Here is a 12858-nt window from a genome sequence, read left to right as displayed (position 1 = left end):
CTATATATAGTATTTAGTTTGACACAGCTAAGATAGAAACATAGTAATCATTCTATATATGGGCTTTAGTTTGACACAGTTGAGATATAGTAAAATAGGTATCATTCTACTTAAGTAAATCTTATTTCATATTCAATTGCACATTTGTCTTTATTATTTCATAGATTGTGGTTGACTTTTCAGGCTGGACGAGGACCACACTGTCAAGGTAGCTGACTTCGGCTTGTCACGTGATATTTACGAACGTGACTACTATAGCAGTGACAACAAGAAAACCAAACTCCCTGTAAAGTGGATGGCTCCAGAGCTTAGAGAAAGGGACATACAACACTAAGACTGACGTGGTACGTCTCTCTTTAACTCCCAATAACAAAGAAAAGTTAGTGCTATTTAAAAATCATTTTTCACACGAAGCCTTTCAGTTAGTTTCATTGCGGTTCGAGTACTATGGTTTGTTAATAATTACTAATACGCCCGTAAACTTTCAGATTCATCATTTTAAAACTGTTTAAAGTGAAAATCACTAATATAATCTACCTCCCACTTACTGGATCCTGAAACTGTTTTAGAAAATATTTAACGGCGAATTTGTCATCATTGTAGTTTGCTCTAAATTCTAAGTTTATAGTTATAGATATTTGACAAATAACGATGAGCCATTATTTGGAATTTTTTCAAAAATCTATTCACGAATTGAAGATACTCTAGTTAGAAAACTCTTCGAAATACAACCAACAGGTATTACAAATGGTGTAAACCAGTCGAAATCATTTGAGATAATACTGCCTAAAAACTCAACAACCAAATTTTTTTTAGAGTCTACATTGAATGATTTATTCACGTTTTAACTAAACATTTAGTCTTAGTGGCTAGCGCGTCTGAACTTAAAATTCGGATATCCATGGTTCGCGACCTGTTGCCTAAAAAATGCGCTATAAACTTTGGAACCATGGATTATAATAGTGATGGTCCAATCCAGTGTTTTATTACAAAAAAAAACCCATAAATGGTCATGTGGATGATGTTGAGTAGCTGTCACGTTAAAATGTGGGACGGTTAAGCAAAATCAGCCGTTAATGTAGAATTGTAAAATCAGACAAACTAATCACTTAGTGACGTGTCCTTAAGCTGCAAGGTAAATAAGTTTCTAAGTAGTAAATGGATGGTGGCCTAACTTAAATTCTTATAAGCTTATTCATAAAACTGTAGATGAGTGCCTATATTTCACAATACTCGCTAGATATCGTTGTATACAAACAACATTCCCTTGAAAATTATGCATGTGGTACGTCAAAACTAGTTCGCGTGTTCGAATCCCCGTCTCACCAAACATGCTCGCCCTTTCAGCCGTGAGATAGGAACATAAGTGACAGTCAATCCCACTATTCCTTGGTAAAGAGTAGCCCACAAATTGGCGGTGGGTGATGATGCCTTCCTCTAGTCTTACATTGCAAAATTATGGATGATTGGCTCAAATAGCCCTCGTGTAGTTTTGCGCGAAATTCAAACCAAACTAAAACTACTTGAAATAATGTGTGAGTGTACGTGTATTTTCTTAAGGCAAAATCTCATCGGACTATTTACTGTATTCACCGAGGAAATCGAATCCCTGTTTCTAGCGTTTTAAATCCAAATATTTACCGCTCTTCCACCGGAGGACGCGGAATAATGAATTTCATACGTGTGTACATTTATGTTTGTTCTTCGTTACTTAATTTGTGGTTAAAGAGCCATTAATCTTTACAATATTCGTATCACAAAATAATAATTAATTCGATTAAATTATTTTCTTTTCAGAAATTTAGTAAACGAAGCAAACAGTCTTTGTTCGGAGACAAATATGAAAAAAACAACAACACGAAAAACAGTTCATCCATGTTAAAAGCTCATTTTCCTTTTTCACAAACATAAAATACAAAACTCTAGCACCCGTTACGGTCAGTCTCAACAGCAACAACAAAAAACTATTATTTTACTAAACACATTTTTATAAACCACATATGCCATTACTTCAAATTTTCGTTCAACCAAAGGAGTTATTTTACATGAGGGTTATCTGCACTAGCCGTCCCTCCCTCATTTAGCTGTGTGGGACTAGAGGGAAAGCAGCTAGTCATCCTCACCCACTGCCAACTCTTGGGCTACTCTTTTACCAATAAATAGTGGGAGTGGCCGTAACATTATAACCCCCCCACGACTGAAAGGGCGAGTATGTTTGGTGCGACGAGGAACCCGCAACCCTCAGATTACGAATCGAGTGCCTCAACCACCTAGCCATTAGTCGTGTCAAGCTAGTTGAGTTAGAAAACGTAACACATTCTAGAGAGCAATCAAATATATATGTAAACTGATTTCGCTTTGATGACATACAGCTAAAATTTGTTTGTCTTTAAGCACAATACTATACAATGAACAATCTCTGCTGTTCGCACTGCATTTATCGAAATCCGATTTTTAATGTTATTAATCCTGTGAATTACTGCTGAACCACAAGAGAAAGCTTTTCATTTCAATGACGGCAGATTTTTTAAAAATAATATATTTTTATATATTTAATATATTTAATATTTAAAAATAATATAATAATTGATGTGTTACTTGAGGGATTAAAAGTTCTTAAACATGAAGTGTTTTATTGGGAATACTTGACATAAAACAACAACTTTTACGTAGGAAAATGGTTTAATTCTAAATGAAACATCCAAGCCCTAGTATATGTGACTTTAAATATTATTTTAGTACCTGTCATAAGGGTCTGACATGGCCTCGTGGTGTGGGTGCTCAACTTGCAATATACGAACCGCGGGTTCGAATCACCGTCACTGAATATACTTGCCATTTTAGTCATGGAGACGTCTAATATAATATATATGTCTAAACTTAATATTCGTTGGTAAGAAGAGAGCGGTATATGATGCTGAAGAATTGTTGCTTTACCACTAGTCTCACACTTCTCAAATAGGGACGACTAGAGCAGATATGGATCTAGTAGCTTTGCGCGTAATTCAAAACAAAGTAAGCCAACCCGAAAATATTTCTTTGTTCTTCATTAGTTTTAAATGTTCAGAAAGAAAATACGTTAAAAATAAGCTATTCGTTTGTGTCAGGCATTTTTAATGCCTATTTTTCTTATATATTTTTTAATTTGTATCACAAATAGTCTGTCAGTAATCATTTCGTTAAATTAATTTTATTAATTTGTATCTAACAACGCTTTACAAGAAAGAAACCTCATTCAGATCATTTGGTTATCATAGGAAATAGTTAAATGTGAATTAAAACCGAATTAACGTTATTTATTCAAACTGATAACTGGTTTCATTCCTGTTATTGTTGAAATATTTTTAATAGTTGTATGACTGGTTTTCTCGAAATATAATAATTCTTATTTTATTGTTTTCCACATCAAGTGACAGGAGCACGTGAAACAGCTTAATCTATCACGTGTTTCTGGGTAAGAGTTGACTAAGACAAGATAAAACAAAAGATGTAGAGTAATCTTTACCTAAGACGATGGATTTAATTAAACACGTGACAATTATCATTTTAGTGGTCATTTGGTGTGGTTTTATGGGAGCTCTTGACTCGTGGGGTCACTCCATACCCGGATGTTGACAATTGGGATATCTTGAACTACCTTAAACAAGACAGAAGGATGCCTCAGCCTTCTTATTGTCCAGACCTCCTGTAAGTACACCTAACAAATATATGTATGTACGAAATAAATAAATGACACCTTTGAACATAAATTTTAATTCCGTGTTTATCAGAAACAGTGGAGATCGTGACTATTCATTCATTTTTTTTTTTTTACAGTTTCCTAAGAAATGTTATTAAGAACGTGTATAACTAAATTTTGTTACACTGATACACGAAGTACAAAGGAAAGAAAACGATATTTCAAAATAAGACAGTTATCAGTTTAATTCTTAGCGAAGATCTTAATTACTATAATTTTAAGTACAAATAAATATGATGTGTGTTTACAATACATGCACTTTAGTCTTTCCTAGTTTACAATAGTGTTGAGCGAAGTCAAACGATGCGTGGCTATTGTTGTATTCTGAAGAACTAGGAGTAGTAAACAGAGACTTTTATGAAATTTCATACAGATGCATATGATAAAACAGGGTATGAGTTGTAACACTCAAATTTATTTTTGCTTATTTGTTTATCAGCAGTTGCTACAGGAATAGGAAAGAAAGCTATTGGTTATTAAGGTTTAATTCTTTTATGGATTTTGGAAGAATTCCAATTTAGAATATTGATTTATTAACCCTGAGTTTGTTTTCGTGTTGTCCACCTCAGTTACGATTCAAATATTGCATCGAACTAACTCAGTATAATAAATATCAAATTATCAAAAAAAACAAAAACATTTAGAAATTATATAAAATGGGACAAATAGAGAAACTCACAAAATTGGTGTTACAGAGCCAGGACAGAACACGTTCAAAGGATAACTATGATGACACCAGGACAGAACACGTTCAAAGGATAACTATGATGACATCAGGACAGAACACGTTCAAAGGATAACTATGATGACATCAGGACAGAACACGTTCAAAGGATAACTATGATGACATCAGGACAGAACACGTTCAAAGGATAACTATGATGACATCAGGACAGAACACGTTCAAAGGATAACTATGATGACATCAGGACAGAACACGTTCAAGGATAACTATGATGACATCAGGACAGAACACGTTCAAAGGATAACTATGATGACATCAGGACAGAACACGTTCAAAGGATAACTATGATGACATCAGGACAGAACACGTTCAAAGGATAACTATGATGACATCAGGACAGAACACGTTCAAAGGATAACTATGATGACATCAGGACAGAACACGTTCAAAGGATAACTATGATGACACCAGGACAGAAAACGTTCAAAGGATAACTATGATGACACCAGGACAGAACACGTTCAAAGGATAACTATGATGACACCAGGACAGAACACGTTCAAGGATAACTATGATGACATCAGGACAGAACACGTTCAAAGGATAACTATGATGACATCAGGACAGAACACGTTCAAGGATAACTATGATGACATCAGGACAGAACACGTTCAAAGGATAACTATGATGACACCAGGACAGAACACGTTCAAAGGATAACTATGATGACATCAGGACAGAACACGTTCAAAGGATAACTATGATGACATCAGGACAGAACACGTTCAAAGGATAACTATGATGACATCAGGACAGAACACGTTCAAAGGATAACTATGATGACATCAGGACAGAACACGTTCAAAGGATAAACTATGATGACATCAGGACAGAACACGTTCAAAGGATAACTATGATGACATCAGGACAGAACACGTTCAAGGATAACTATGATGACATCAGGACAGAAACGTTCAAAGGATAACTATGATGACATCAGGACAGAACACGTTCAAAGGATAACTATGATGACACCAGGACAGAACACGTTCAAAGGATAACTATGATGACACAAAGGATAACTGGACAGAACACGTTCAAAGGATAACTATGATGACATCAGGACAGGTTCAAAGGATAACAGACATCAGGACAGAACACGTTCAAAGGATAACTATGATGACATCAGGACAGAACACGTTCAAAGGATAACTATGATGACATCAGGACAGAACACGTTCAAAGGATAACTATGATGACATCAGGACAGAACACGTTCATAGGATAACTATGATGACACCAGGACAGAACACGTTCAAAGGATAACTATGATGACATCAGGACAGAACACGTTCAAAGGATAACTATGATGACATCAGGACAGAACACGTTCAAAGGATAACTATGATGACACCAGGACAGAACACGTTCAAAGGATAACTATGATGACATCAGGACAGAACACGTTCAAAGGATAACTATGATGACATCAGGACAGAACACGTTCAAAGGATAACTATGATGACATCATAGTCTTTCTGAAAAAATAAAATACTGTTTTACTTTGCCACTGTTCTTTAGCAGACCTTTTATTAAAGTTAATTCAATTAGATCTTAGGGAGCTCCAAAGAGAGCTCTTGGGTCACTGTGCATTGCACAACCTGCGCATCCTACGTGGCCGCCGCTGATACTGAGCAAGTTTATATTTTTGCCTGTTACAGCACTCAGTGTAAAGAACTGACTAAAAAAATTTTAGCGAAATCAATCACTTTTTATATAAAATAGGTCATCCTTCCCAGCAGTAACTATTGAGATTCATTGTAAAAAATATTTGTGTGTGTGTGATTCATGCTTTTAAGAGCATCGTAACCCAGAAACAAGTTTGTGCACAAGTAAGTTAATAAATAATATGTTTTTAAAATGCCTACGTAGTTAGACCCCAGAGGATATTCATAGGGTTAAGTGAATTATCTATAGCAATGATAATTAGGACCTGGAAGCTTTGTTTTAAATCTATTTATTTTTATATTTTATTAATTGTTATCTTTTTTAAGTAATTTATTACAACATGTAAATTTATTGTGCCATTTCCTTGCCATTTGAACCGATTTTAAGAGACTAGTAATATGGTGCAGAAGCATCTCTAGGTGTTTAAAAGATTCGGGTCTCGGACTCATAGATGCAGAAATATTCGGTGTTTCAGGTTGATACCTATTACGGTTTTATATTGTAATTTTTCAAGACACCAACTTCGGATTCGGGGCAATGCCACATGGGATCCGGACACGGACCTCGTGTGCCAGTGCCTAGCGACGACTAATTTTTGTTTACGCTAACAGTTTCTTGTTTTCTTAAGGTACAAAGTGATGTTGGGTTGCTGGGCTGAAGATCCGAAGAAACGTCCGTCGTTTGGAGAATTGGAAGAGGAATTACAAGGAGTAATAACAAAACTCGAACAAAAAAGCAAACAGCGTCGTGTAGGCCTTAACGTTACTTACGTGAATTACCCTACCCCTGCGGGAAATAATCATCTGCAAGAAGCTGGCAGTTCTTAAGCGCCAAACCAACTATTATCCGAAAAAAAAAATCGAAGAGTGACGTCCTATGAGTTACAGTTTATCAGGCGAGTTTATCGAGTGAAGCCATTAGGTTCAACGGTGATGAACTAAATCAAAAAAATGAATAATGCCCAATTACCTTTATGCTGTGGTACTGTAAGAGGTACCGTGCAGGCCTTTAAATGGGACGAAAAGTTGTACAAAGGACGACGTATTTGGAAGGCATAGAAATTTAGGTTTGAAATGTGTGTCTATCTTAGAGACTTATTTAACTTCCTGACTGAAATGAGAAAAGACGAGAATCAAAAATACTTTAACTTAGATAACATGTGTAGTATTAACATGAGGACTAGAAAACAAAGGGCAAGTAATCTTACAGAATGTGAATCTTTATCTTCATTCAATAGTTTATGCAATCTTTGACACGTCGTTGTTATCTACAATCTATTTTATCCAGTCAGAAAAAGTTAATTATAATTCAAAACCTATTTATTTCTTCAGAATTTATACAGTCTATGAAATATTATCATCCAAAACAATGTTTTTGTCAGAGTTTATATAACCTGTGAAACGTCATTATCGTCTAAAACATTGTCTTTGTCAGCGTTTATACAGTTTGTGAAACGTCGTAATCATCCAAAACATTGTTTTGCCAAAGTTTATACAACCTGTGAAACTTTATTATAATGTTAAGGAAAGTTAACATTGGTGCCTCTGCCTATAGAGTTGCTTCAGTTTATATTTAAACTTCAAGTTGTATAAGTGTTTTTTCTTCTAAACAAGAAACTTATGAAATGAAAAATCTGGAGCAATTTCTTACGTAAGAAATGAGTTTGAATGTTGTAGTTAACTTGACCCTGTATACCGGAGAACTGAGTTCATCAAAACTACATGCTGATAATATATAATGCACGGGAGAACAGAAACTATGCCTTGATTGATGCATGTTATCTGTGAAGGACTGACTTTCATTGCTCAGAAATGGATGAACGTCGTGTTACGTCAGAGTGACTGTTAGTGTGCCTGTGATACTTTCAGTGATGGTTGATTTCATCTTGCATCACAATATTTTATTTCCACATTATTGTTGTATAAGTGAAGTAACTGTTACATATATATATATAGCGTTTAATTTGTGCATTAAGATATTTCAAATGTTACATAGTTTTACGTTTAAGATGATGAGTTGGATATGAAGATGAATCAAAAGTTCTGTAATCAAATCTCGTTCCTGAAGATGAACTTCAAAATAAGCAGCAGATTAACATGTTTATAGTGAATTGACTCCGTGGGTCTTTTGTTAATAACAAGAACAGAGATCCCAGAGTTTCATCAAAACGAATCACTTAAATAAGAACTTAAAAATCAGCTAAAGTTTGATTCATATTTTATTAAATTTTATATGAATAGTTACTTTTTTCATCATTCAAAACTGCGATACTAAAGTACAATGAGCTGACAATTCTGGTCCTTTAAAAATACTTTGTTTTATATAAAACTTAATAATTCTTTGGTACTATGTTTGCTGCTTTGCAGAAAACTTAACAATAAACACTTCATTTCGTAGAAAAGTTAACAATACCGATTCCTTATGAAACCTTTTTTTTTTGTTCCATAGAAAAGGTTAACAATACCGATTTCTTAGGAATCATTTTTCATTCAAAGAGAAAATTAACAATATTAGTTTCTGAGGAAACCTCTTTGTTCCATACAGAAAGTTAACAATACTGATTCATTGGGAAACCTATTTGTTGTTCCATAGAAAAAGTTAACAATACCGATTCTTTAGAAAATCTCTTCTCATTCCTTAGAAAACGTTAACAATACTGATTCCCTGAAAAAGATTTTTGTTTCATAGAAAAAGCTAACAATAGTGATTTCTGAGGAAATATTTTTGTTGTTTCATAGAAAATATTAATAATACCAGTTCCTTACAAAATCTCTTGTCGTTCCATAGAAAATGTTAACAATACTGATTCCTTAGGAAACCTCTTTGTTGTTCCGTAGAGAAAGATAACAATACTGATCCTTTAGGAATCCTAGTTTGTTGTTTAATAAAACAGTTATCAGTACCAGTTTCTTAGGAAACCTCTTTGTCGTTTCATAAAAAGTGTTAACAATTCTGATTACTTAAGAAACCTCTGTTATTCCATATAACAAAAAACGAGTCCTAAGAAAATCTCTTGTCATTCCGTAGAAAAAGTTAACAATACTGGTTTTTTAGGAAACCTCTATTTTTTATTCCCTAGAAGAAGTTAACAATACTGATTCCTTAGGAGACCTATATTTTTTATTCCATAGAAAAAATTAACAATACTGATTCTATAGAAAACATTTTGTCATTCCATAGAAAAGTTAACAATACTAATTCCCTAGGGATTCTTTTTTGTTGTTCCATAGAAAAAATTAAGATACTGATTCCTTAGATAAATCGTTTGTCATTCTATAGAAAAAGTTAACAATACTGATTCCCTAGGAAGCCTCTTTGTGTTCTATAGAAAACATTAGCAACACTGATTTTTAGGAAACCTATTTTGTTATTCCATAGGAAAGGTTAACAATTCTGATTCCCTAGAAAACATTTTTTTTGTGTTTCATAGAAAAAGTTAACAATACTAATTCCTTATCAAATCTTTTTGTCATTTCACAGAAAAAGTTACCAATACTGATTCTTTAGGAAACTTTTGTTGTTCCATAGAAAAATTAACAATACTGATTCCTTAGAAAATCTCTTGTCATTTCATAGAAAAATTTAAAAATACTGATTATTTAGGAACCACAGTCGTATATTTTTAACACACACACACACAAAAATTAATGAACGCGAAAATAAAAAAATCACGTCAACAAACTATGCCGAAAACTCATGTTTTTGCAGTTGAAACAAATCTAATTAATGGGGATAAAGTTTCTAATTTTTGTAAAAAAGGTTACACATTGCGAAAGCGATGTAGACACTCAACGTACGTGATGCTGTATATAGTATGGCTAGATGATGTTTCACTATCGTTTATGTATAGCTTGTAACTTATTTGAATACTTTGTTACGGGTTCAAATGCTCACTGTCCCTATAAACCGCGGTGTTGTACGATGTACTACTAAAGTTAAGATTTTATGTCAGAGTATCTTAGGGTATTAAAACGTTTATTTTTTAAAACTATTATAATCTGTCTTCTATGTTTATTTATAATCAGTTCTTTTGTCACTCTTTTATGGTTATCTCTATTATAACCCCATGGATTACTGTTTTAATGTGTGTGTTTTTGTTTTGTTTTTCAAGCCAGAGATTTAAATACGATTTATTCAATTTTTTTAACGGTTTAATACTGAAATCAGTTATTCGAAGAAAAACTACATTGTTCTGACTAAAATAACAGATTTTGTTTTTTCTTTAAAACTTGTAATTCCTGATCATTTTCATTTGAGTATATGCTGAAGAGTGCATGAAATTAAATTCTTTATGGAAAGAGAAATAGTTCAATATTTCTGTCATTTTCGCGCATTTATTTCAACACCTAATGCACATTAACTTTATCGTGTTCCCTATTTTAATATGTACTTGACTTCTAATAACATACCTGTTAATTTTCATGAAAGCTTAGAATCTTTAATTCCGTGTTCTATGTTCTACCTAAGAATTTAAACAAAGTATTTGAGAGGATTCTTTTAACCCATTAGAATAATTACAATCAGGTTACCGTTTTAATTGCGACGACCAATCTATCCTTTCTAAACGTAAGAAGTATCGAACACACAATTCACAGAAATTAACAAGGTTTTATGTTATTTTATTTTTATATTGATACGTATAACCAGTGTTAATTCTTCTCGTTAAAATTCACTTTCACTCTTAAACGTATTTTCTTCTCAGCTGCTTTTACGCGTAGCGAAAAGAACATAACTTCTCTTTATGTTGATTTTCTCTTTCATTTTTTTTTATAAATGTAACCATTATAACATAGTTTTTTAATAATTCGTTTACACCGGTTTCAAATACTATGTATTTATCTGCCATAGCTTATTCAAGAGAACAAATACATATTTATTGATTGCATTCATACATACATATTCCTTATTCAAGTGTAGTAAAAAAATCTGGTAATCTTTCAAAAAAAATGGAAGAGTTTGAGAAGCAACTCTGTACCCGTATTTGTTTGTTCTTCAGGGTTTATACAGGGTGTTCGGAAAGTCACTTTGCACTTATATATTTATTAACAGACATGTTTCAATATAGAATACAGGAGGTAAATATGAATGACAATTATAAACAATGTTGAAAGTGACCACCGTTGGCATCAATACAGGCCTGGATCCTTCTTATTTTGTTTCTAAACACCGCTATCAGTTGCTGGCTTGAAATAGATTGAATGAATGCTGTTATCGCTGCTTTCAAAACTCCACAATGACTTTCCAAACACCCTGTATAATCGTGTATAATGTATTAGTAATTTAGAACGACTCTATTGTCTCGTGTTTCTTTGATAGAGAATGCCACATTCTCTTCTGGAGCTAGTGGGATATCACAAACTTTGTAATCCGGAGCTGCTGGGACATAACGAACATTTTAATCTGGAGCTAGTGGGATATCAGAAACTTTGTAATTTGGAGTTGTTGGGATATACCGAATATTGTAATCTGCAGCTAGTGAGAAATCGTTCATTGTGGCGCGAAATCTGTTAATTACCAGTCGCAGTATTTTGTAATATACTATAGAATGTTAACATATTTTGTTTGAATGTTGATTTATTTTGTGTGATTGCTTTCTGTAAAGAAAACTAAATAATAAACCAATTGCAATATTTTATGTGTTATATTATTCAATATTTATAAAATTTATTTAGATACTTAAGCTTTTGTAAATCAAACTAACTTACAAATAACATGAAATATACCTTGAATACACGAGTTAATTGCATGTGGTCAGGTAGTTAAGGCACTCGACTCGTAATCAGAGGGTTGCGGGTTCGAATTCTCGTCACACCATATTTGCTCGCTCTTTCAGCCGTAAGGGCGTTATGATGTGACGCTCAATCCCATTATTCGTTGATAAAAAAGTAGCCCAAGAGTTGGTGGTGGGTAGTGGTGACTAGCTGCCTTTCCTCTAGTCTTATACTTCTAAATTAGGGGCGGATAGCGCAGATAGCCCCCGTATAGCTTCGCGCGAAATTAAACAAACGAACAAATAAATACTTGCATAAAAACAACGATGCTTGTTTAGTTACGAAACAAACGCCAAGGAAATTAATAGGAAGAATAAAAATAAGCAAGTAGCACGAGTTTTAACAAATAAAGATATTATACTGTAATTTATCTGATAACATAAATATGTTATCAGTCCATCGGGACACCAGTGATTGATAAATCTGTTAAACTCTTGTACGCCGTGGGAGAACCAGATACACTCAGAGTCTTGTTATACCAGACTTAATGATTATCACCTAAAACCTGCGAACCAATCAACAACATGTAAAATAAGGAAAGGAAGGCCTGTAATTCTTAAAACTAGTTCTATATACCTTCCTTTCAAAATAAATATAATATACATAGGACTGGATCATGATAGCTGGACAGTTACGTGCAAAACAAATACGCCATTTTGAAGATACAATCAAAGAATAAACGTAAATAACAGTTCCATATTTTGCATGCATCACGAGTCTGGTTTGCTATCGAAATACTAATCACATGGAAATAACTATATAGTAATTTTATAGCGGCCCCATTTCTGACATCTTTAAAGTTTCATTATTAAATTTATAACTTATTGACAAAGTGAAGAAACATTCTATTAAGATTGGAGCAATATTTTTTATTATAAGTAAGAAGTAATTTTATATTCTGATATATTTGAACATTATTAATTTTCTTTTTTTAA

The 12858-nt window shown here is 33.4% G+C and overlaps 1 protein-coding gene across 1 annotated transcript; it reads left to right on the top strand.

Moving 5' to 3' along the window:
• Positions 1-178: 178 nt before the first annotated feature.
• Positions 179-11787, top strand: LOC143231359 (hepatocyte growth factor receptor-like; the record flags this gene model as incomplete). Its single annotated transcript, XM_076465902.1, is given in 4 exon segments — positions 179-306; positions 308-344; positions 3551-3687; positions 6781-11787. Coding segments are annotated over 4 exon segments (501 nt in total), but the record flags the coding sequence as incomplete, so codon positions are not given.
• Positions 11788-12858: the final 1071 nt, after the last annotated feature.

The sequence above is a fragment of the Tachypleus tridentatus genome, chromosome 11 (assembly GCF_004210375.1).
Source record: "Tachypleus tridentatus isolate NWPU-2018 chromosome 11, ASM421037v1, whole genome shotgun sequence".
In the NCBI taxonomy this organism is placed as follows: Eukaryota; Metazoa; Arthropoda; class Merostomata; order Xiphosura; family Limulidae; genus Tachypleus; species Tachypleus tridentatus.
Note: the sequence above shows the minus strand (reverse complement) of the source record. Positions and strands in the feature narration are given on the sequence as shown.